Below are 20,786 nucleotides of genomic sequence, written 5' to 3' on the forward strand. Positions count from 1 at the left end.
GTTAAGCAGTTCATCTCTCTTCAATCCTCAACCAGGGAAGACTGGCATGCATGTTGTGGATGTTAGTTCTGTGTGTGCAGTTAAGGGCAAGGACTGCTGCTCTGTTTTGAACCAGCTGAAGCTTTGCTAGGACTTTCTTTGCTACACCATCTCACTGGACAGTAATCAAGTTGGGACAAGACCAGTAGATTTTCGTGTCAAAAATATTTTTATAACAGACATACCCATCCCCATCTTCACAACAACTCAATATGACTTGACCATGATAATTGACCATCCCAATGTTATACTTAGGAGTTTAGCTTCCTCAACTTGCTCAATGGTCATACCCTTTATACACAACTCCAGTTGAGGTTTAGGTCTTAAGATAATGTTTTTAATGTGATTGCAAGTGTGGCTTTGCACTGTTGATATACTTTACTATCCTTAAACCTCTTACAGACCACAGTAGTGACATTCTTGGAAGTCCATTGTCTGCCATTTCAGTACACACACACACACAACACACACACACACACGCACGTACGCACAGACACTACCTCTTCAGTATGTAGAAACATACTCCACGTAATACGCCGAGTGTACAAAACATTAGGAACATCTGCTCTTTCCATGACATAGACTGACCAGATTAATCCAGGTGAAAGCTTTGATCCCTTACTGATGTCACTTGTTAAATCCACTTCAATCAGTGTAGATGAAGGGGAGGAGACGGGTTAAAGAAGGATTTTTAAGCCGTGAGACAATAGAGACATGGATTGTGTATGTGTGCCATTCAGAGAGTGAATGGGAAAGACAAAATATTGAAGTGCCTTTGAACGGGGTATGGTCGTAGGTGCCAGGCACACCGGTTTGTGTCAAGAACTGCAAAGCTGCTGGGTTTTTCATGCTCCACAGCTTCCGGCGTGTGTCAAGAATGAACCACCCATAGGACATCCAGTCAACTTGACACAAAAGTGTTGTGCACTCAGTGTGACCCTGACTTAGTGGATGTTCTTGGAAAAGATTCAGAACAATAAGGTGAGCCTAGTAAGGGGACAGGGACAGTGGAGGAAGTGAAGCTGTTATCATCACAGTGAACCTGCTTTACCTGCATAGGAGGTAAAACATCTATCATAGTATTACTGGGAACTACAAATCAACAAAGACAAGTGTTCACTTCAGCAATGTACAATAGCCACATTTATTAATCACAAGCAGATTCCCTTTACACTTCTATACTATGATCATCATCATCATCTCAATGTTTTCCCTTTACGGAATACACACATTTACAACAACAAAATGCATACACTTAGGTTGATGAACAGAAACAAGTGGTTCAAGACAAAATAAAAATACATGTCTATAATTATTGTCTTTTTAAGGAGCCACTCCTCATCTTCACAAGTGTTTTTAACTCAGTAGTGGTACCGTACTGAAAGTGCACACGGTCTATCCAATAACAGACAGCTTCGTATAATACAATGGCAATTTACACAAAGATGCATTTCACACATTCGACATCAAAACAAGGCAAACCTATTCAAAAGGCACAGGACTCTCACATCAATAAGAACCGTATTTTATAGAAACCAAGTTATACTCGTTTACACGTTATAATGTGATCCTTCACTTTATACTGGTTCAAGTTAATCAATTGAAATAAGTATGCCGACAGCAGACATGACACATCAATGTGGTGTGTATGTATGGCCCTGTCCAGGGTCTTTGACTGACATTTTAATTGAGTATGATGTCACATATCATAGGATGAATGGACCAATAGTGTACAAGATCTTGTTAGAGGCGGTGCACTCAGTATTTTACATGGACATAAAATGACCAAAGGTTTGGCTTTAGAAAGAGTTGAAATCTACCATGTTGCAAACAGTATCTGTGATGACTGTCCTGGGCAGTAAGTACTTACATTATATTACCAAAGGAAAACCATTGAATAAACATTTGGGACATGTATTGATCATAAAACTACATTTAGGGTTTAAATGTTGAAAAAGCCTGGGACATCATTTCAGTGTCTTATGTTAATGGATCAAATGTGTGTGTGCGTGTGTGTGTGTCCAAGTGTTAAGAATTTCAGTCTTTGGTAAGGGGCAGTGATATAGTCTTTTTTTCATTTCATCCCATACCAACACAAGTACTTCATCACTAGTACTGTACAAACAAAGTCATAGTTGCAGTTTCAGTTTGATTTCAAATCATTAAGGTCAGGTTAGTGATCTGCTGTACAAGAGGACAGAGAAATGTACATTTTACATTTACGTTACGTCTTCTCTGCTACAGTAACATTTACAATAGTTCAACGGCATGCAGATACGTGATTTACTCTCCCTCATCATCCTCCCTCCATCCCTCATCACCCTCCCTCCATCCCTCATCACCCTCCCTCCATCCCAGATCACCCTCCCTCCATCCCTCAGCCCCTCCCATCCATTTCCCCTCCCTCCGCACCCCCCCACCCCTCCACGGCAGGATTAACCATAAACAATCTAAACGCTAACGTGTCAAAAGCATTACAAAAATGAGAAAATCAAAACGATAAAATAAGTACGTCTCGACCAGGCCAATATATCTTACAAAGCAAAATAGGACAAAATTAGTATTAAAACAAGGTAGCAGCAACACAGAGTAGACTTACTTTTGTGAGGAAGAAATAGAACCAGCAAGCCTCCAGTGCTTGGTGGCGACGATAGAACAGAAGAGTTAGTTCTGTAGAAAGCCTTCAGTGCAAAATATAAATTAGGAGCGATTCGTACTTTTAAATAAAGAAAATAAAGGCTGTGTCCACAGTGGTTGGACAGGAAGTTGAAATTGACTTGCTGTGCCTGGACTTTATTTGGGGCTTGCAATGCAATCACTTTACATTGCAGTGCCATTGTACGTTACAAATTCAACATTGCCCTGGTCTTAACCAATGTCAAATCAATGATACTCATAACTATTCTCTAAGTGCACAGTGAAATCAAAACATTGGCACCACTGACTGACCTACACTATAGTCAGCATTGTGAGAACGTAATCTAACACCTAATACATTGTCCTTTTTAAAAAGTAGGAACACATTAAAAACATTTATTTTTATTTTTAAGAAATGATTCTGTCTGTGCAATGGTTCAAGTATGTAACTTAGTTCCTGCGCATAGTTAGTGCCGAGTCACACATACACGTATCCTGTGTCTGCACCGCCCCGGAGCAAAACAACAAAAACACACAAATACAAAACAAGTATTTACATATCTGAATAGAACTACAGAGTAGGTACTCCCTATTACTGGTCCATGGTCAGATATTGTTTAACCTCCCTACTGGTTCAGGTTAGGAGTTAGCGCAGGGTAATCTGTCCCTAGAATGGCAATTTTCACCTCGAACGACCAACCAGAACTGTCCAATTCAGAGGAAGGGGACGGTTTAGTCTCTAATGAGGTTTCGTCTCTAAAGCCTATTCCCTATATAGTGCACTACTTTTGGACAGTCTTTATATGAGGCTCCGGCCAAAAGTACTGCACTATATAGGGAAAAGGGTGTCATTTCAGATTTGTCTTAAAGGGGTGTGTCAAACACTCTTTCCGACGAGTCTTCTGTATCATCCTCTGACTGGGACGCTTTGTGGTTGAGCCTCTCAGTCGTCGAGGAGACAGACAGGTTGCCATGGGTACTGTCGTCGCTAAGCTTGGCCTTGCTGCTGTCCTGGACAAACTCCTGGATCTCTAGGGGCAACCGTCTGAACTTGTCCTGGTACTCCTGGTCCAGCTCGGTCTGCAGCTATTGGGAGAGAAGAGAACAAAGTATGGTTCTACAACAGAACCAAATAGAACCACAGAACAAACCGTAGCAAGAGAACTACAGCTACAAAGAGAACTGGTCCTGGTCCACCTCTCTGCAGCTACAGGAAGGAGAGAAGACAGAGAATGGGTCTATAAGCAGCAACAGGGAGAGGACAAACGGTATGGGTCTACAGAACCAACAGAGTGGGCCTACATCATTATATACTGAACTTGTCCTTGCTACCCCTGGTACTGTGTAACTGAAGAGGAGAAAATAATATGGTGGCATTGACTAGTGATGACTGATATGGACCGGCTGAGTTGATGTTACCGGTCAACAGGTTTTCTGTTGTTACATTTTCTCTACCTCAATTAGTAATAACGTTACTGAGCTCCTTGCCTTCTGACAGACAGACGGGGAAGTCAGAGAGAGAGAGAGAAGGATACAGTCTGTTTTCTCCCAGGCATAGCCGCCGCTAATGATTACAGATGACAGGATTGTATTCATTCTGATCCAATAATTGCTTTAATGCTGATTTCTCTGTTTAACTACCCTGCTGCGTCCCAGGGGAGGGCCATAATTAAAGGAGAGCAGCAAAGATGAACCACATCACAATCTAAGAGCCTAAGAAAACAGCCCAACCCCTGCTCAGGTAATTCTCCCCATTCCCACTATTTCAGAGAGTTATCATCGTACTGCTACAGACATCCATATTCACAATGGTGTTGTTAGTGATATGTTAGCTCTGTTACAGTTAGCCCAATTCGGAAGCCCACTGTGGTAAGTTTGTCCAGTGCCTTTTTTTTTCTTCAAATACCACAAATATGGATACCCCCCCCTGTTTTCAAATTGCGTAGAGGGCTCGGGCTGTCAACGTAGAGTATGAAGTTTGATGTCAAAGATGGACCTTCCTTATATGTGGGTGCATGACACGAGCTCGGATATTATGGTCCTCATAGAGACTTGGCTAAACGGCTCGATCCTGGATAAGGACATTGACATTGCTGATAACAAAATCTTCAAGTGTAACAGACTGAAAAAAATTGGGAGAGGTGGCTTCACGTTCTCTAAATACCACTTCTGGTATTTACACGTGTCCATAAACCAAAATACACATTTATCTGGGATTTACCACCTGACCACCTGTAGCTGATTGGCAGCTTTTCAGGCAATTATGAAATAGATGCACTTCCTCAATCAAGAAAGCCAAATCTATCTCAGACTCTGCTGGTGATCCGTCTAAATTTTGGAAATCAGTTAACGCACAGAGGAGAGGAAATTCCTTTCCTGCATAAGCAAGTTGTGTCAGACTGACATCATTACTGAGTAAAATGAGAAATAAAGCCTTTATCTCGGCAGGCTTTTTATTTGAAAGAAATGGTGGTTTAATTGACCCTGGTGAGATAGTCGACTGCCTGCCCCTCTTCCAGCCTCCAGTTGGCTCTATGGAAGTTCCGTCAACTTCTTCTTTGTTTTCATTTCAACAACTTTCTACCTGTGATGTGCTGGAGGCCTTGCGCTACGTTGATGTAAAAAAAGAATCCACTGGGGCTGATTTGCCTGGTCCTTTCTCGCTGCAGCTTTCTGCTCATCTGATTACAGAACCTTTAACACATTTTTAAGGGTGCACTATGCAGAAATCGCTCCGCCATTTTCTGGTTGCTAAAATTGTAATCGTTTGCCTATTTTCAGTTTACGTGACAAAACAAGCAAGTAGAGTGTAGAGAATCATTGTACCATCTAAACTGCTGTGAAATATATTTTCCATAACCAAAAATATAGTATTTTCAGCTTTTTGAAGCTGGTGTAGAAAACCTAAAGTAAAAGTCACAAAAACGAAACTTAAGAACGGGTACCATAGAAATAGAGCACATAGAACATATCCACCACGTCTTAGACTTGCTTTCAATGAGAATGACAGATCTATTACTAACATTTCTACGTCACATATTGCAGCTTTAACCTTAGAATTATTTCTGGTACCATCCCGAGGGTCTGGAAGGCAGCCAATATACTTCCCCTTCACAATGTTGGTGACCCGTGTGACCTAAATAATTATCGCCCCATTTCCAAACTCTCTTGCCAACTCAACTTAGATCCTTTTAAACTACGAAATGTATTCTATATGTACACCAGTCAGGATTCAGACAAGGTCATAGTACCATCTTTGCTACTTCTTTGGTTGGAAATTATGTTCTTAATGGCCCAGTGCCGTCAAAAGCATGATTGTCCTGTGTTTTATATAAACTATATGATCAAAAGTATATGGACACCTACTCGTCTAAAATCATGGGCGTTAATATGGAGTTGGTCCCCCCTTTACTGCTATAAATAACAGCCTCCACTCTTCTGGGAACGCTTTCCACTAGATGTTGGAACATTGCAGTGGGGACTTAATTCCATTCAGCAACAAGCGTATTAGTGAGGTTGGAGCGATTAGGCATGGCTCGCAGTCGGCATTCCAATTAATCCCAAATGTATTCAATGGGGTTGAGGTCAGGGCTCTGTGCAGGCCAGTCAAGTTCTTCCACAACGATCTCGACAAACCATTTCTGTATGGACCGCGCTTTGTGCACGGGGGCATTATCATGCTAAAACAGGAAAGGGCCTTCCCCAAACTATCGCCACAAAGTTGGAAGCACAGAATCGTGTAAAATGTTATTCTATGCTGTAGCGTTAAGATTTTCCTTCACTGGAACTAAGGGGCCTAGCCCGAACCATGATAAACAGCCCCAGGCCATTTTTCCCCCTCCACCGAACTTTACAGTTGGCACTATGCATTGGGACAGGTAGCTTTCTACTTGCATCAACCAAACCCAGATTCGTCCGTCGGACTACCAGATGGTGAAGTGTGATTCATCACTACAGAGAACGCGTTTCCAGCCAACGCATGGCATTGCGCATGGTGATCTTAGGCTTGTGTGTGGCTGCTCGGCAATGTTAACCCATTTCATTAAACTCCCAACGAACAGTTGTTGTGCTGACGTTGCTTCCAGAGGCAGTTTGGAACTCGGTAGTGAAGGTTACAACCAAGGACAGGCGATCTTTCCGCGATACACGCTTCAGCACTCGCCGGTCCCGTTCTGTGAGCTTGTGTGGCCTACCACTTCACGGCTGAGCCGTTGTTGCTCCTAGAAATTTTCACTTCACAATAACAGCACTTACAGTTGACCGGGTCAGCTCTAGCAGGGCAGAAATTTGACAAACTGACTTGTTGGAAAGGTGGCATCCTATGACGGTGCCACGTTGAAAGTCACTGAGCTCTTCAGTAAGGCCATTTCTACTGCCAATGTTTGTCTATGGAGAGTGCGTGGCTGTGTGCTCGATCTTATACACCTGTCGGCAACAAACCCAAACTCATTGGAAAGGGTGTCCACATACTGGGGGAAGCATTGGAGTCATCATGATACAGCTGTGGATCATTTGCAACACTTTGTAAAGTCCATGCCCCAACGAACTGAGGCTGTTCTGGGGGGGGGTGCAACTCAACATTAGAAAGGTGTTCCTATTGTTTGGTACACGCAGTGTATCTGTTACTCATTTTGAAGCTGCAAAAGTTGTCTACACTAATGTTGAGGTGATTCTTTGTCTCTAATGTATTTCATTCTAGGCTATAGGCTATATTAAGATTCATATCTAACAGCCATCCAAGCCATGTGCTAATGATCATATATTTGGATTCAACTAACTGTTTCCTTGACATTTTGTATTTTCAAATACATGGTCCTTGTAAAAATGTTTACCTTTTATTTATACAGGTGAGCCAATTAAGAACACATTTGAATTAGGACCATGTCAGAATTTAAGCGCTCAACTGAGGCTCGTCGCATTACATGAGATGGGAAAAAAAGGCTGATTTGAATAACTCTCTGATCTTACAGCGGTAGACTCGCGCCAAAAAAAACACACGATCTTTGTAGGATTACTTACTCATCAAAACAACCCTACGATTAATGTATCGCCAAATGGCTTGTGGGCTAATGGTCAGGACTATGGCTGTCTTTGTGGGTAATACACCTTTTATACACAATCAAACTACAGTGAAGTGATCCAATATTAATTAACCTCAGTCCCACTCCAATCCAAGGAGTCATTCTTGAGAGTGGGGCTGTTCAAATCCAAACATGTGTGTACAGAGAAGCCTCCAGGTGTTAAGAGACACTTGTGTGAGACACAGGCAGAGACGGATGAAGACTATCCCACTGGAGGACTGGGGAGAGGAGGAGAGAGGGATGAAGACTATCCAACTGGAAGACTGGGGAGAGGAGGAGAGATGGATGAAGACTATCCCACTGGAGGACTGGGGAGAGGAGGAGAGAGGGATGAAGACTATCCAACTGGAGGATGGGAGAGGAGGAGAGAGGGATGATGACTATCCCACTGGAGGACTGGGGAGAGGAGGAGAGAGGGATGAAGACTATCCCACTGGAGGACTGGAGAGAGGAGGAGAGAGGGATGAAGACTATCCCACTGGAGGACTGGATAGAGGAGGAGAGAGGGATGAAGACTATCCAACTGGAGTACTGGGGAGAGGAGGAGAGAGGGATGAAGACTATCCCACTGGAGGACTGGGGAGAGGAGGAGAGAGGGATGAAGACTATCCCACTGGAGGACTGGGGAGAGGAGGAGAGAGGGATGGAGACTATCCCACTGGAGGACTGGGGAGAGGAGGAGAGATGGATGAAGACAATCCAACTAGGAATTGGAGTGAGGAAAGGAGAGAGGGATGAAGACTATCCCACTGGAGGACTGGATAGAGGAGGAGAGATGGATGAAGACTATCCCACTGGAGGACTGGATAGAGGAGGAGAGATGGATGAAGACAATCCCACTGGAGGACTGGATAGAGGAGGAGAGATGGATGAAGACTATCCCACTGGAGGACTGGATAGAGGAGGAGAGATGGATGAAGACTATCCCACTGGAGGACTGGATAGAGGAGGAGAGATGGATGAAGACAATCCAACTAGGAATTGGAGTGAGGAAAGGAGAGAGGGATGAAGACTATCCCACTGGAGGACTGGATAGAGGAGGAGAGATGGATGAAGACTATCCCACTGGAGGACTGGATAGAGGAGGAGAGATGGATGAAGACAATCCCACTGGAGGACTGGATAGAGGAGGAGAGATGGATGAAGACTATCCCACTGGAGGACTGGATAGAGGAGGAGAGATGGATGAAGACTATCCCACTGGAGGACTGGATAGAGGAGGAGAGATGGATGAAGACTATCCCACTGGAGGACTGGATAGAGGAGGAGAGATGGATGAAGACAATCCAACTAGGAATTGGAGTGAGGAAAGGAGAGAGGGATGAAGACTATCCCACTGGAGGACTGGATAGAGGAGGAGAGAGGGATGAAGACTATCCCACTGGAGGACTGGATAGAGGAGGAGAGATGGATGAAGACTATCCCACTGGAGGACTGGATAGAGGAGGAGAGATGGATGAAGACAATCCAACTAGGAATTGGAGTGAGGAAAGGAGAGAGGACTATCCCACTGGAGGACTGGATATGGAGAAGACAATCCAACTAGAATTGGAGTGAGGAAAGGAGAGAGGGCTGTATGGAGGAGAGAGGAATGAAGTCAATCACATAGACTAGAGGACAGGTGAGGTGAGTGAGAGGTGCTTACTCCTCCACGGACTCTTCAGGAACAAGGAGGAACCACTTGTCCTTCCAGACATTCAGTCCTTTCCTTTACACTTGACTTTCCCTCCATTAAGTCTCCACCTGATCCAAACAGACTCTGACACATCTTTCTGATTCCACTCCTCCTCACGTAGGACAAGCTGTTCTCAGTGACAGAACCTGCCTCTGTACCATGGAAATAATACATTTAGTCATCTGCGTCCTAAATGGCACCCTATCCCCTATATAGAGCACTACTTTTCATCAGTCCTCAATGTAGTGCACCGAGTATACCAAACATTAGGAACACTTTGCAATATCAGAACAGCCTCAACAGGACTCTGCAATGTGTCGAAAGCGCTCAACGGGGATGCTGGCCACACGTAAACAATCCATGTCCCGATTCTCTCAAGGCTTAAAAATCCTTCTTTATCCTGTCTCCTCCCCTTCATCTACACTGATTGAAGTGGATTTAACAAGTGACATCAATAAGGGATCATAGCTTTCACCTGGATTCACCTGGTCAGTCTATGTCACGGAAAGAGCAGGTGTTCTTGATGTTTCGTATACTTAGGTGTATCGGGAAAAGGGAGCAGATTAGGATGCAACACATATCTTATCATCATGCATCACACGTTGGTTTAAAAACAAACACACCCTCTACCTACTAGACACATAAATACGTGAAGATGAGATGATTTCATGTAACTTGTGAAGTGAAGCTGAAGGCAGGTCTCCATTACCTGGGACAGGGCAGTTCTATTCTAATTCGTCTCCCCTTACTCTTTCGCTAACCGAGCTTGAAGTGGTGTCTGCTCTGATTGGACCACCTTTTCTAAGGTGTGTGTGTGTCACATTCATACGGGAGCCTAAGGTGACCTCTGCCCTGATCAGACCACACACCCCAAGGTGACCTTCCAGGAAGAGTGTTTTGACAGATGGCTAAAGACGCTTCGCTCTGCAGCCCGTCTCCTCCCCGCTGCTGACCCACTTAGGAAGGGACAGTCTGCCGCACGCGTGAGTGTGAGAGAGAGATTGTGTACTGTGTGTGTGTGTGTGTGTGAGAGAGAGAGATTGTGTACTGTGTGTGTGTGTGTGTGTGTGTGTGTGTGTGTGTGTGTGTGTGTGTGTGTGTGTGTGTGTGTGTGTGTGTGTGTGTGTGTGTGTGTCGGTTGTGGACAGAGTGTGTGTGTGTCGGTTGTGGACAGGGTGTGTGTGTGTCGGTTGTGGACAGGGTGTGTGTGTGTCGGTTGTGGACAGGGTGTGTGTGTGTGTGTGTGTGTGTGTGTGTGTGTGTGTGTGTGTGTGTGTGTGTGTGTGTGTGTGTGTGTCGGTTGTGGACAGGGTGTGTGTGTGTCGGTTGTGGACAGGGTGTGTGTGTGTCGGTTGTGGACAGGGTGTGTGTGTGTCGGTTGTGGACAGGGTGTGTGTGTGTCGGTTGGGGACAGGGTGTGTGTAGATGTTGGAGACAGGTTGTGTATCAGGACGAGGTGTGTGGGTTGGGACAGGGTGTGTATGTGTCAGTAGGAGACAGGTTGTGTATCAGGACGAGGTGTGTGGGTTGGGACAGGGTGTGTGTGTGTCGGTTGTGGACAGGGTGTGTGTGTGTGTGTGTGTGTGTGTGTGTGTGTGTGTGTGTGTGTGTGTGTGTGTGTGTGTGTGTGTGTCGGTTGTGGACAGGGTGTGTGTGTGTCGGTTGTGGACAGGGTGTGTGTGTGTCGGTTGTGGACAGGGTGTGTGTGTCGGTTGTGGACAGGGTGTGTGTGTGTCGGTTGGGGACAGGGTGTGTGTAGATGTTGGAGACAGGTTGTGTATCAGGACGAGGTGTGTGGGTTGGGACAGGGTGTGTATGTGTCAGTTGGAGACAGGTTGTGTATCAGGATGAGGTGTGTGGGTTGGGACAGGGTGTGTGTGTGTCGGTTGTGGACAGGGTGTGTGTGTGTGTGTGTGTGTGTGTGTGTGTGTGTGTGTGTGTGTGTGTGTGTGTGTGTGTGTGTGTGTGTGTGTGTGTGTGTGTGTCGGTTGTGGACAGGGTGTGTGTGTGTCGGTTGTGGACAGGGTGTGTGTGTGTCGGTTGTGGACAGGGTGTGTGTGTGTCGGTTGTGGACAGGGTGTGTGTGTGTCGGTTGGGGACAGGGTGTGTGTAGATGTTGGAGACAGGTTGTGTATCAGGACGAGGTGTGTGGGTTGGGACAGGGTGTGTGTGTGTCGGTTGGGGACAGGGTGTGTAGATGTTGGAGACTGGTTGTGTATCAGGACGAGGTGTGTGGGTTGGGACAGGGTGTGTGTGTGTGTGTTGGGTACAGGGGTGTGACGAACACCACACCTCGTTATCACCTGGGGGTGGAGTGACAGCTGAGGTAATTAAAAGTCACAGGGATGGAGTGAAGAGGGAGGAGAGGGGGAGCAGATGGAGCTAGCAGGGTCTCTTTCTTTCTCTCGCTTTCTGTCAGTCTCCATTTCTTCTCCCACCCCTCTCAATGCGGCATCCAACATAGTGGAGAGCTGAGCCTCCTCCAACAGTGCTGTCTAATAGAAGGTCTCATCAGGTGTCCGGATCTGACTGAGCAACCTCAACTGCCCTTCAGAGACCAGCGCAGTGTTTGTGTTCGTGTGTGTGGTTTCCGCTTGGATCCAAACGAGCACTTAAATACGGTATCTCCTCAGAAGACCCATCATCTGTCAAAACACACACACACTCACTTCTGCCTTTCTTAAAATACTATACTGGATGACTTTCACCATCTGTCCTCATTCTGAGGCGCCATCGAGGGAAGCGGTGTGTGTGTGTGTGTGTCGGAGGGCCTCGGAACTAAATTCGGTTCCAAATGAATGTGTGGCTTCTTGTCACTCTCAGTACTAGAGCTAGTAAGACAGGTTACATAACAGCAGCACTCAACATGTATTACATTGGTGGCTAAGCCTACTCTGCAGGCTTTTACTCCAGCCCTACACACGCAAGGTCCCAGGGAGCAGCTGATTAGTAGAATCAGGTGTGTTAGATTAGGGCTGGAACAAAACCCTGCGGGAGGGGAGCTGTCCAGGAGGATGTTTGGCCACCAGTGATAACATCCATCATTAAGGATTCAGAATCCACCTGTGTTAGGCCTCCCGGGTGGCGCAGTGGTTAAGGGCGCTGTACTGCAGCGCCAGCTGTTCCACCAGAGACTCTGGGTTCGCGCCCAGGCTCTGTCGCGACCGGGAGGTCCGTGGGGCGACGCACAATTGGCCTAGCATTGTCTGGGTTAGGGAGGGTTTGGCCGGTAGGGATATCCTTGTCTCATCGCGCACCAGCGACTCCACCAGAGACTCTGGGTTCGCGCCCAGGCTCTGTCACAACCGGCCGCGACCGGGAGGTCCGTGGGGCGATGCACATTGTCTGGGTTAGGGAGGGTTTGCCCGGTAGGGATGTCCTTGTCTCATCGCGCACCAGCGACTCCTGTGTACAGAGTTAAGTATATTTGTAGCGGGCGCAGTGCACGTTAACAAAGGTTGCCAGGTGAACTGTGTTTCCTCCGGCACATTGGTGCGGCTGGCTTCCGGGTTGGATGCGCGCTGTCTTAATAAGCAGTGCGGCTTGGTTGCGTTGTGTATCGGAGGACGCATGGCTTTCAATCTTCGTCTCTCCCGAGAGTTGTAGTGATGAGACAAGATAGTAGCTACTAAAACAATTGGATACCACGAAATTGGGGAGAAAAGGGGTTAAATTAAAAAAATATATATATTTTTTAAAGAATTGTGTACTTATGGGCCTGCATCCCAAATGGCAACCTTTTCCCTACATAGGGACCTACTTATGACCAGGGCCCGCAGAGTGCACTTAATAAGGAATACGGATCCATTTAAAAGCTGCTGGGCAATCTTCTGGTACTGTAACATGGTTTAGGTACAGCAGAACCCAGTCCATTTTCAACCCTAGCAGTTCCAACCCACTCCTGTGATATATGCCACACTGTGTGTTTGTCCCCTCCTGTCCTAGATATATCCAAACACAGTCCAATTAGGCTCTCCGTGACCAGGAGGTGAATGAGGGGTCACCACTCTGAAATGTGTGTGCTGGCTGTCTGAGGGGTTGCTTAAGAACCATTTGCATTCTTTCCAGTGGTCCACAGGAGAGGCATAATGAAGGGGAGAGAGCGAGAGAGAGAGAGAGAGAGAGCGAGAGAGCGAGAGAGAGAGAGAGAGAGAGAGAGAGAGAGAGAGAGAGAGAGAGAGAGAGAGAGAGAGAGATATGGGCTTTATGAATTGTTTATTTGTCTGTGTTGGGCTTTAGCCAAGATTATTCTGTACAGAGTTAAGTATATTTGTCCAGGACTCAATTGTTCCTCGACTAGAGAACGGACAGGTTTTTATACTGCTGTCTTTTCTCTCCTCTCTTTCTCTACCCCCCCCCATCCCATTCTTTCTATTCCTCTCTCCCTCAGTTTTTCCTTCTATTCTTATAGTAATGCTGATATGTAGAGCAGGCTCATTGTGACAACGTGGAACTATTATACAATGATGTAGAGGGGAGGGTTTCCAGCAGGACAACAAGAGATGTGAAACCTTTCAAGACACCTTCATTAGCCAACACAGACACACACACACACGCGCGTGCGCACACACATCCTGCCATATCTGCCTCAGAGGGTGAGCACCATGGTTTGAGCTTAAACAGCAGCCCTGTCATCCAACACCACAGGCAAGCAGGAGTGTAACCTGGCACGCAACACACACACATGCAGATATACTCACACACACACACACACAAACACACGTAGACACAAAAGTGTGACAAAAGGCTTTGTCTCACTGCATCGGCTTTCCTCTGGGAGTAACAATGTTCCCTGTGGGCAGAGAGTGTGTGTGTGCGTGTGTGTGTGTGTGTGTGTGTGTGTGTGTGTGTGTGTGTGTGTGTGTGTGTGTGTGTGTGTGTGTGTGTGTGTGTGTGTGTGTGTGTGTGTGTATTAATTATTGATGTGACCCTATGGAATGGAGAGAGGAGCAGACCAAAGGCAGTGATGAGGGAAGCCATGACCGCCAACAGTCTGAGAGAGGCATAGAGAGAGAGAGGGAGGAAGAGGGAAGGAGGGGAAGAATGAGGAAGAGAGAGAGTGGGATAAAGGGGTAGAGTAGAGAGAGATAGAGGGAAGGAGGAGAAGAATGAGGAAGAGACAGAGTGGGATAAAGGGGGAGAGTATAGAGAGGGAGGAAGCTGGAAGGAGGGGAAGAATGAGGAAGAGAGAGAGTGGGATAAAGGGGGAGAGTAGAGAGAGGCATTGAGAGAGAGAGGGAGGAAGAAGGAAGGAGAGGAAGAATGAGGAAGAGAGAGAGTGGGATAAAGGGGGAGAGTAGAGAGAGGGAGGAAGAGGGAAGGAGGGGAAGAATGAGGAAGAGAGAGAGTGGGATAAAGGGGGGGGGGTAGAGAGAAAGAGAGAGAGGAAGAGGGAAGGAGGGGAAGAATGAGGAAGAGAGAGAGTGGGATAAAGGGGGAGAGTATAGAGAGGGATGAAGAGGGAATGAGGGGAAGAATGAGGAAGAGAGAGAGTGGGATAAAGGGGGAGAGTATAGAGAGGGAGGAAAAGGGAAGGAGGGGAAGAATGAGGAAGAGAGAGAGTGGGATAAAGGGGGAGAGTAGAGAGAGAGAGGGAGGAAGAGGGAAGGAGGGGAAGAATGAGGAAGAGAGAGAGTTGGATAAAGGGCGAGAGTAGAGAGAGGCATAGAGAGAGAGAGGGAGGAAGAGGGAAGGAGGGGAAGAATGACGAAGAGAGAGAGTGGGATAAAGGCGGAGAGTAGAGAGAGAGAGGGAGGAAGAGGGAAGGAGGGGAAGAATGAGAAAGAGAGAGAGTGGGATAAAGGGGGAGAGTAGAGAGAGAGAGGGAGGAAGAGGGAAGGAGGGGAAGAATGAGGAAGAGAGAGAGTGGGATAAAGCCGGAGAGTATAGAGAGAGAGAGAGGGAGGAAGAGGGAAGGAGGGGAATACTGAGGAAGAGAGAGTGGGATAAAGGCGGAGAGTATAGAGAGAGAGAGAGAGAGAGAGAGAGAGGGAGGAAGGAAGGAAGGAATGATGGTTTTCAGATAAAGGGTCTTTCTCTGTTTTTGTGTCCAGAAACAAGAGCAACAGCCAGATCCATTTGGGCCATAATAAAGCCACTGGACATTTTCTCTCTCATGCTCCCTCATTTTAATTATCTTTCTCTCATTCTCTGTCCCTCTCTCTCTCTCCATCTGTCTATCCTGTCCTCGACTCTCTTAGCCCTCTCCGTCTCTCCGTCTATCCCTCCCTATCTCTCCATCTCTTCGTCTATCCCTTCCTGTATCTCCGTCTATCCCTCCCTGTCTCTCCGTCTATCCCTCCTGTCTCTCCGTCTATCCCTCCCTGTCTCTCCGTCTATCCCTCCTGTCTCTCTGTCTATTCCTCCCTGTCTCTCTGTCTATCCCTCCCTGTCCATCTGTCTATCCCTCCTGTCTTTCCGTCTATCCCTCCCTCTCTCTCCGTCTATCCCTCCCCGTCTCTCCATCTATCCCTCCCCGTCTCTCTGTCTATCCCTCCTGTCTCTTCGTCTATCCCTCCCTGTCTCTCTGTCCATCCCTCCCTGTCTCTCCGTCTATCCCTCCTGTCTCTCCGTCTATCCCTCCCTGTCTCTCCGTCTATCCCTCCCTGTATCTCCGTCTATCCGTCCCTGTCTCTCCGTCTATCCCTCCCTGTCTCTTCGTCTATCCCTCCTGTCTCTCCGTCTATCCCTCCCTGTCGCTCCGTCTATCCTCCCTCTCTCTCCGTCTCTCCGTCTATCCCTCCCTGTCTCTCCGTCTATCCCTCCCTGTCTCTCCGTCTATCCCTCCTGTCTCTCCGTCTATCCCTCCCTGTCTCTCCGCCTATCCCTCCCTGTCTCTCCGTCTATCCCTCCCTGTCTCTCCGTCTATCTCTCCCTGTATCTCCGTCTATCTGTCCCTGTCTCTCCGTCTATCCCTCCCTGTCTCTCTGTCGAATCCCTCCCTGTCTCTCCGTCTATCCCTCCCTGTCTCTCCGTCTATCCCTCCCTCTCTCTCCGCCTATCCCTCCCTGTCTCTCCGTCTATCCCTCCCTGTCTCTCCGTCTATCCCTCCCTGTCTCTCCGTCTATCACTCCCTGTCTCTCCGTCTATCCCTCCCTCTCTCTCCGTCTAACCCTCCCTGTCTCTCCGTCTATCCGTCCCTGTCTCTTAGTCTATCCCTCCCTGTCTCTCCATCTATCCCTCCCTGTCTCTCCATCTATCCCTCCTGTCTCTCCGTCTATCTCTCCCTGTCTCTAAATCTATCCTCCCTTTCTCTCCATCTCTCCGTCTATCCCTCCCTGTCTCTCCGTCTATCCCTCCCTGTCTCTCCGTCTATCCCTCCCTGTCCATCTGTCTATCCCTCCTGTCTTTCCGTCTATCCCTCCCTCTCTCTCCGTCTATCCCTCCCCGTCTCTCCATCTATCCCTCCCCGTCTCTCTGTCTATCCCTCCTGTCTCTCTGTCTATCCCTCCTGTCTCTTCGTCTATCCCTCCCTGTCTCTCTGTCTATCCCTCCCTGTCTCTCCGTCTATCCCTCTTGTCTCTCCGTCTATCCCTCCCTGTATCTCCGTCTATCCGTCCCTGTCTCTCCGTCTATCCCTCCCTGTCTCTTCGTCTATCCCTCCTGTCTCTCCGTCTATCCCTCCCTGTCTCTCCGTCTATCCTCCCTCTCTCTCCGTCTCTCCGTCTATCCCTCCTGTCTCTCCGTCTATCCCTCCCTGTCTCTCCGTCTATCCCTCCCTGTCTCTCCGTCTATCCCTCCCTGTCTCTCCGTCTATCTCTCCCTGTATCTCCGTCTATCCCTCCCTGTCTCTCCGTCTATCCCTCCCTGTCTCTCCGTCTATCCCTCCTGTCTCTCCGTCTATCCCTCCCTGTCTCTCCGTCTATCCCTCCCTGTCTCTCCGTCTATCCCTCCCTGTCTCTTCGTCTATCCCTCCTGTCTCTCCGTCTATCCCTCCCTGTCTCTCAGTCTATCCCTCCTGTCTCTCCGTCTATCCCTCCCTGTCTCTCCGTCTATCCCTCCCTGTCTCTCCGTCTATCCCTCCCTGTCTCTCCGTCAATCCCTCCCTGTATCTCCGTCTATCCCTCCCTGTCTCTCCGTCTATCCCTCCCTGTCTCTCCGTCTATCCCTCCTGTCTCTCCGTCTATCCCTCCCTGTCTCTCCGTCTATCCCTCCCTGTCTCTCCGTCTATCCCTCCCTGTCTCTCCGTCTATCCCTCCTGTCTCTCCGTCTATCCCTCCCTGTCTCTCCGTCTATCCCTCCCTGTCTCTCCGTCTATCCCTCCCTGTCTCTCTGTCTATCTCTCCCTGTATCTCCGTCTATCTGTCCCTGTCTCTCCGTCTATCCCTCCCTGTCTCTCCATCTATCATCCCTCTCTCTCCGTCTCTCCATCTATCCCTCCCTGTCTCTCCGTCTATCCCTCCCTGTCTCTCCGTCTATCCTCCCTCTCTCTCCATCTCTCCGTCTATCCCTCCCTGTCTCTCCGTCTATCCCTCCCTGTCTCTCCGTCTATCCCTCCCTGTCTCTGCGTCTATCCCTCCCTCTCTCTCCGTCTCTCCGTCTATCCCTCCCTGTCTCTCCGTCTATCCCTCCCTGTCTCTTAGTCTATCCCTCCCTGGCTCTCCATCTATCCCTCCTGTCTCTCTGTCTATCCCTCCCTGTCTCTCAGTCTATCCCTCCTGTCTTTCCGTCTATCCCTCCCTCTCTCTCCGTCTATCCCTCCCCGTCTCTCCATCAATCCCTCCCCGTCTCTCTGTCTATCCCTCCTGTCTTTCTGTCTATCCCTCCTGTCTCTTCGTCTATCCCTCCCTGTCTCTCTGTCTATCCCTCCCTGTCTATCCGTCTATCCCTCTTGTCTCTCCGTCTATCCCTCCCTGTATCTCCGTCTATCCGTCCCTGTCTCTCCGTCTATCCCTCCCTGTCTCTTCGTCTATCCCTCCTGTCTCTCCGTCTATCCCTCCCTGTCTCTCCGTCTATCCTCCCTCTCTCTCCGTCTCTCCGTCTATCCCTCCTGTCTCTCCGTCTATCCCTCCCTGTCTCTCCGTCTATCCCTCCCTGTCTCTCCGTCTATCCCTCCCTGTCTCTCCGTCTATCTCTCCCTGTATCTCCGTCTATCCCTCCCTGTCTCTCCGTCTATCCCTCCCTGTCTCTCCGTCTATCCCTCCTGTCTCTCCGTCTATCCCTCCCTGTCTCTCCGTCTATCCCTCCCTGTCTCTCCGTCTATCCCTCCCTGTCTCTTCGTCTATCCCTCCTGTCTCTCCGTCTATCCCTCCCTGTCTCTCAGTCTATCCCTCCTGTCTCTCCGTCTATCCCTCCCTGTCTCTCCGTCTATCCCTCCCTGTCTCTCCGTCTATCCCTCCCTGTCTCTCCGTCAATCCCTCCCTGTATCTCCGTCTATCCCTCCCTGTCTCTCCGTCTATCCCTCCCTGTCTCTCCGTCTATCCCTCCTGTCTCTCCGTCTATCCCTCCCTGTCTCTCCGTCTATCCCTCCCTGTCTCTCCGTCTATCCCTCCCTGTCTCTCCGTCTATCCCTCCTGTCTCTCCGTCTATCCCTCCCTGTCTCTCCGTCTATCCCTCCCTGTCTCTCCGTCTATCCCTCCCTGTCTCTCTGTCTATCTCTCCCTGTATCTCCGTCTATCTGTCCCTGTCTCTCCGTCTATCCCTCCCTGTCTCTCCATCTATCATCCCTCTCTCTCCGTCTCTCCATCTATCCCTCCCTGTCTCTCCGTCTATCCCTCCCTGTCTCTCCGTCTATCCTCCCTCTCTCTCCATCTCTCCGTCTATCCCTCCCTGTCTCTCCGTCTATCCCTCCCTGTCTCTCCGTCTATCCCTCCCTGTCTCTGCGTCTATCCCTCCCTCTCTCTCCGTCTCTCCGTCTATCCCTCCCTGTCTCTCCGTCTATCCCTCCCTGTCTCTTAGTCTATCCCTCCCTGGCTCTCCATCTATCCCTCCTGTCTCTCTGTCTATCCCTCCCTGTCTCTCTGTCTATTCCTCCTGTCTCTCTGTCTATCCCTCCCTGTCTCTCTGTCTATTCCTCCTGTCTCTCTGTCTATTCCTCCTGTCTCTCTGTCTATCTCTCCCTGTATCTCCGTCTATCCCTCCCAGTCTCTCCGTCTATCCCTCCCTGTCTCTCCGTCTATCCCTCCTGTCTCTCCGTCTATCCCTCCCTGTCTCTCCGTCTATCCCTCCCTGTCTCTCCGTCTATCCCTCCCTGTCTCTCCGTCTATCCCTCCTGTCTCTCCGTCTATCCCTCCCTGTCTCTCCGTCTATCCCTCCCTGTCTCTCCGTCTATCCCTCTCTGTCTCTCTGTCTATCTCTCCCTGTATCTCCGTCTATCTGTCCCTGTCTCTCCGTCTATCCCTCCCTGTCTCTCCATCTATCATCCCTCTCTCTCCATCTCTCCGTCTATCCCTCCCTGTCTCTCCGTCTATCCCTCCCTGTCTCTCCGTCTATCCCTCCCTGTCTCTGCGTCTATCCCTCCCTCTCTCTCCGTCTCTCCGTCTATCCCTCCCTGTCTCTCCGTCTATCCCTCCTGTCTCTCCGTCTATCCCTCCCTGTCTCTCCGTCTATCCCTCCCTGTCTCTCCGTCTATCCCTCCCTGTCTCTCCGTCTATCCCTCCTGTCTCTCCGTCTATCCCTCCCTGTCTCTCAGTCTATCCCTCCTGTCTCTCCGTCTATCCCTCCCTGTCTCTCCGTCTATCCCTCCCTGTCTCTCCGTCTATCCCTCCCTGTCTCTCCGTCTATCTCTCCCTGTATCTCCGTCTATCCCTCCCTGTCTCTCCGTCTATCCCTCCCTGTCTCTCCGTCTATCCCTCCTGTCTCTCCGTCTATCCCTCCCTGTCTCTCCGTCTATCCCTCCCTGTCTCTCCGTCTATCCCTCCCTGTCTCTCCGTCTATCCCTCCTGTCTCTCCGTCTATCCCTCCCTGTCTCTCCGTCTATCCCTCCCTGTCTCTCCGTCTATCCCTCCCTGTCTCTCTGTCTATCTCTCCCTGTATCTCCGTCTATCTGTCCCTGTCTCTCCGTCTATCCCTCCCTGTCTCTCCATCTATCATCCCTCTCTCTCCGTCTCTCCATCTATCCCTCCCTGTCTCTCCGTCTATCCCTCCCTGTCTCTCCGTCTATCCTCCCTCTCTCTCCATCTCTCCGTCTATCCCTCCCTGTCTCTCCGTCTATCCCTCCCTGTCTCTCCGTCTATCCCTCCCTGTCTCTGCGTCTATCCCTCCCTCTCTCTCCGTCTCTCCGTCTATCCCTCCCTGTCTCTCCGTCTATCCCTCCCTGTCTCTTAGTCTATCCCTCCCTGGCTCTCCATCTATCCCTCCGTCTCTCCGTCTATCCCTCCCTGTCTCTCCGTCTATCCCTCCTGTCTCTCCGTCTA

At 48.9% G+C, this 20,786-nt stretch overlaps 1 protein-coding gene across 2 annotated transcripts in view; it reads right to left on the minus strand.

The window, feature by feature from the left end:
• Positions 1–2,473: 2,473 nt before the first annotated feature.
• Positions 2,474–20,786, minus strand: part of LOC139415359 (1-phosphatidylinositol 4,5-bisphosphate phosphodiesterase beta-1-like) — a 435,430-nt gene continuing 417,117 nt past the window's right edge. The window contains exon 33 of one of the 2 annotated variants that reach the window (XM_071163445.1): positions 2,474–3,762. In XM_071163445.1, the coding sequence (XP_071019546.1) occupies positions 3,541–3,762 (222 nt within the window). In that variant the 3' untranslated portion in view covers positions 2,474–3,540. The remainder of the gene's footprint in view (positions 3,763–20,786) is intronic. The other variant, XM_071163446.1, reaches the window with a different exon arrangement.

This window comes from Oncorhynchus clarkii, chromosome 8, assembly GCF_045791955.1.
Source record: "Oncorhynchus clarkii lewisi isolate Uvic-CL-2024 chromosome 8, UVic_Ocla_1.0, whole genome shotgun sequence".
Taxonomy (NCBI): domain Eukaryota; kingdom Metazoa; phylum Chordata; class Actinopteri; order Salmoniformes; family Salmonidae; genus Oncorhynchus; species Oncorhynchus clarkii.